Raw genomic sequence first — 3731 nt, forward strand, 5'->3', positions numbered from 1 at the left:
ATTCTTATTTTAATTATGAGGTAAATATCGTTGTTTATAAGATGAGGGTAAACTTTACTTTTATTTTGCAAATAAGCATTTTTCTTGTGTACTCGTGATCCATGGCTTTTTGAATAGAGAAATTGAAAATTTGAAATATGGTAATCCAGAATTTTTTTTATTTTTATTTTTTCAATATATAATAACATCATTAACATGTTTCTTGATTATTAAGAGAAAAATACAACAAAAGAAAGAACACACCTTTACCCTTGAATAAATTACATCTAGTCATTAGATCAAAATATAGCCTTGACAACATTATAGAAATCATGATCATAAGAATACTTCGACCGGTGGTGCTGACATGGAATAATCTGTGTGTACAAATAGAATGCCACGCATGCAATGGTCGGGCCAGCCCAGAAAACCCAGTAGACATTCCATAGGTGGCCGCCTCTAACAATCGCCGGGCCAAAACACCTAGCCGGGTTCATCCCGGCCCCAGCATATCCCTTTTTGGCTGTGACAGTGGTGGAGATAAATACTAGGAGACCTAACACAACTCCCACAATTGAAAAGATGAGGACATGACCTAATTCCTTTGCTTGCCGTGGATCATATGCCATCCAAATTGAAGCAAAAAGGAACACAAAGGTGCAAAATATTTCTAGCCAAAAGGCTTGGACCGTCTCGAGGCCTACCGTAGCAGGTCCATTCAGGCCGGGTGCAATCACAGTCAGGGTGCAGCCGCCAAGTGAGAAGGTTTCTTCAGTGGTGCTACTGACCACAGCTTTAAGAGCTAGTGCACCTGTAAGCAAATATTGTTAGTCGCTCAACTCATAGCAAAATTTCAACCCATTATCGAACTTTATTTAGATGGTGTTTGGTAAGGATTAAAATTAGATTTTTAGTATATTGTAATAGAAGATTTTGAAATATGTGATGATTTTAATCTAAACGAAACATACTTTTAAGTGGTTGAACCGTGCCATGTGTATAGACAAACTTTCTAGATTTGTTTAAAGGGAGACACTTGGCATTATTCTATTGAGCTTTGGGGAAAAAAAATTCCAACCACATGGGTGCTGCGCTAAAACTCTCTATACAGGGGGGAATAACCCTAAGGATCCGTTTGATTGTAAGAATGAAATTTGGGTGAAAAGAAAAAGAATTTCAGAGAATTAAATTTCCTAGAACTTATTTTATTGGAAATTGTCAATTAAATGTGTTTGATTGGTATAATTTTTCACTTAAAAGATGTTGAAATTTTGGATCTTTTAGTGTTCATTTGACTTTGTGTTTCATGAAAATTGTCAATTAAAATGATAGAATTTTTGACAATTATAAATAGAATTTGTTCCAATTGCCAAAAAATATTAAAAAAAAAAAAAGAAAAAATCAGCTGGAAAACCAATTCCCGTTTTCCACAAAATCAAGGAAAAATGGTCATGTGGGGGTTAGAAAATTATTGCAATCAAACAGGCCAAAAGGGAAAAATGTTTCCATTTTCCATGGAAAATTGGCCCTTTCAAACAGGCCCTAAGTAGTTTGCTTTTTGTTCACTTTGACCATCCAATTTAAGTCGAACATGTTGCCATAGTCATCAAGCTGAAAGAAAACATAAACGTGAGGGGACTACTTTGAAACAAAATAAAGTTTGTTCATTGGGTTTTCAACCCGCACCTAGCACGGCTCCAAGACATTGTGCAACAATGTATATGAAGGCTTTCGACATAGAGATTAACCCAACCAGGGCGGCAGAGAAGGAGATAACCGGGTTGATGTGGCCACCGGAAACTGGATGTACAGCAAGAAGTAGTATAGCAATAATAATGGCTGCAAGGATTGATAGTACAAGGTTTGGAATTTTGATATCAGACTCAATGGTTGATATCACAATAGTGTCAAGCATGAATACAAGAACGGCCGTGCCAACCAGCTCGCCTACTGAGGCTCTCCAAACCTTCAAGAATAAACAAAAATAACATGATATTTTCTTACTCATATTATCTCATTTAAAAGTTTAAATTGTTAGATATACGGCATATTGATTTATTTAAATCCAGTTTTCCGCATGTAAGTAATTGGTGAAACTTGAACGGTGGATCTTTGCCATTCCAATACTAAGTTGAACTATCTTGTTAAAAGTTTAAATTATTGAAGACATGACATGTTTATTTATGAAAAATTTATCTTTGAACACTAATCTAAAGACATTTTCTTGAAGAGGAAAGAAGTACTAACATCTGAGGAAAGGAAGTCGTCCAAACCCAGCAATTCACTCAGAGTAAGAGAAGTTGTCTTCTTCATTTTCTCCTCATCTGTCCTGTTCTCTGGCCTGCTAAGCATACACAGTTTTAACTTCCCAGAACAACAAGATTTTTAAAGAAAACCTCAACAAAAGATAAACTATTGGTTATTCTTTATAAATTTTGGATGGACTACTTGAATCATTTTCATCTTTCTATTTAGTTCACGGAGACGTATCAACTACGAGATTTGAAGAAACATAATATTCTTAATAAATTTAAGGTCAGCTACGATGACATGAACAAGATTGGAAAACATATGATCTTCAAAAAAAAAAAGAAAGAAAGAAAGAAAGAAAAGGAAAAAAAGAAAAGGAAAAAAAGGAAAAAGAAAAAGAAAAGAGTGATTGTTCTTTCCTATCTATTCTTTCAGTTCACTGCTATGAGCATGTTTGGTAGAGATTTTAATTCAATTAACATTAGTTTTTTTACCATTATTTCACTATTCCAGCCGTCGTTTTTGAATTCTTTTCTCACAAGTAGAATCCTATCGGTCAAAAAATCAATTAACAAAATCTCTACCAAACAAGCACTATAACTATTAAAAATCTAAATTGACTATATTTTTACCTAGGGTAGACATGGTCCATTTGGTTTTGATTCCAAGAGAATCGAAGCGAACCACGAACCAATGGCTTTTTTAATCATGAAACCAATGATTTCTTCTTCTTCTTCTTTAAAGATTCGGTTCAGGTTCCGTTACTTAAAAATGGAATCAAACCAAACCAGACCAAAATTAAATGAAATCGAACTTAACTCGGTTCCATATCTTTAGAAAATAAAATAAAATAAAAACCATTAGTTCCATTACCAAAAAAATAATTGATTCATGATTGAGTTCGATTCGATTATCTTGGAACTAGGATTAAACGGAACCATGTCCACCCCCTATTTTTATCAACTATAACAAGATTTTGAAAAATTTAATATAATAATATAAAAGTTCAAAGAAAGAAATGAACTTGCATTGGAGTAGAGAAGACAGGTTGAATTTTGCTTGCACCACTCAAGCCTTCTTCATCATATTCTACATTTACATGCCCATTATTACCAGCCATATCTTGTATCGGTATATTGTATGCACGCACAGATAGAGAGAAAATTCTTTGTATTCTACACTAATTTGATACGCCTATTTATATATAAATATGGTAGTGGCAGTAGTAATAATTGAAGCGTTGACATTTAAATTCTGAAGTTTGCATTATCCCACCAAATATAGTAAAATATATCACCAAGTATGGTATATCGGTTGGATATTTAATGTTTAACAAATCTTCAGTTTGGGATCCCCGTATTCATTGCCATTTTTGTTTTCACAACTATATCTTGTGCCCACAGTTAGACAAAATAAATAAATAAAATATTTCTTGAAAGACCCATTTTTGGATATAGGTTGGTTGATTAATTTCTTTCACGTTCTATTTGTGGCTATATGGG

General features: G+C 33.7%; 1 protein-coding gene across 1 annotated transcript; it reads right to left on the bottom strand.

The window, feature by feature from the left end:
- Positions 1-273: 273 nt before the first annotated feature.
- On the bottom strand, positions 274-2342 carry LOC111394948 (aquaporin AQPAn.G-like). Its single transcript, XM_023020988.1, has 3 exons — positions 2227-2342; positions 1666-1945; positions 274-790 (listed from the first exon to the last, which is right to left on the bottom strand). The coding sequence occupies exons 1-3, from the start codon at positions 2329-2331 to the stop codon at positions 279-281; spliced, it is 897 nt and encodes a 298-aa protein (XP_022876756.1). The 5' UTR covers positions 2332-2342; the 3' UTR covers positions 274-278.
- Between the last annotated feature and the right edge of the window lie 1389 nt (positions 2343-3731).

Source organism: Olea europaea, chromosome 5, assembly GCF_002742605.1.
Source record: "Olea europaea var. sylvestris chromosome 5, O_europaea_v1, whole genome shotgun sequence".
In the NCBI taxonomy this organism is placed as follows: Eukaryota; Viridiplantae; Streptophyta; class Magnoliopsida; order Lamiales; family Oleaceae; genus Olea; species Olea europaea.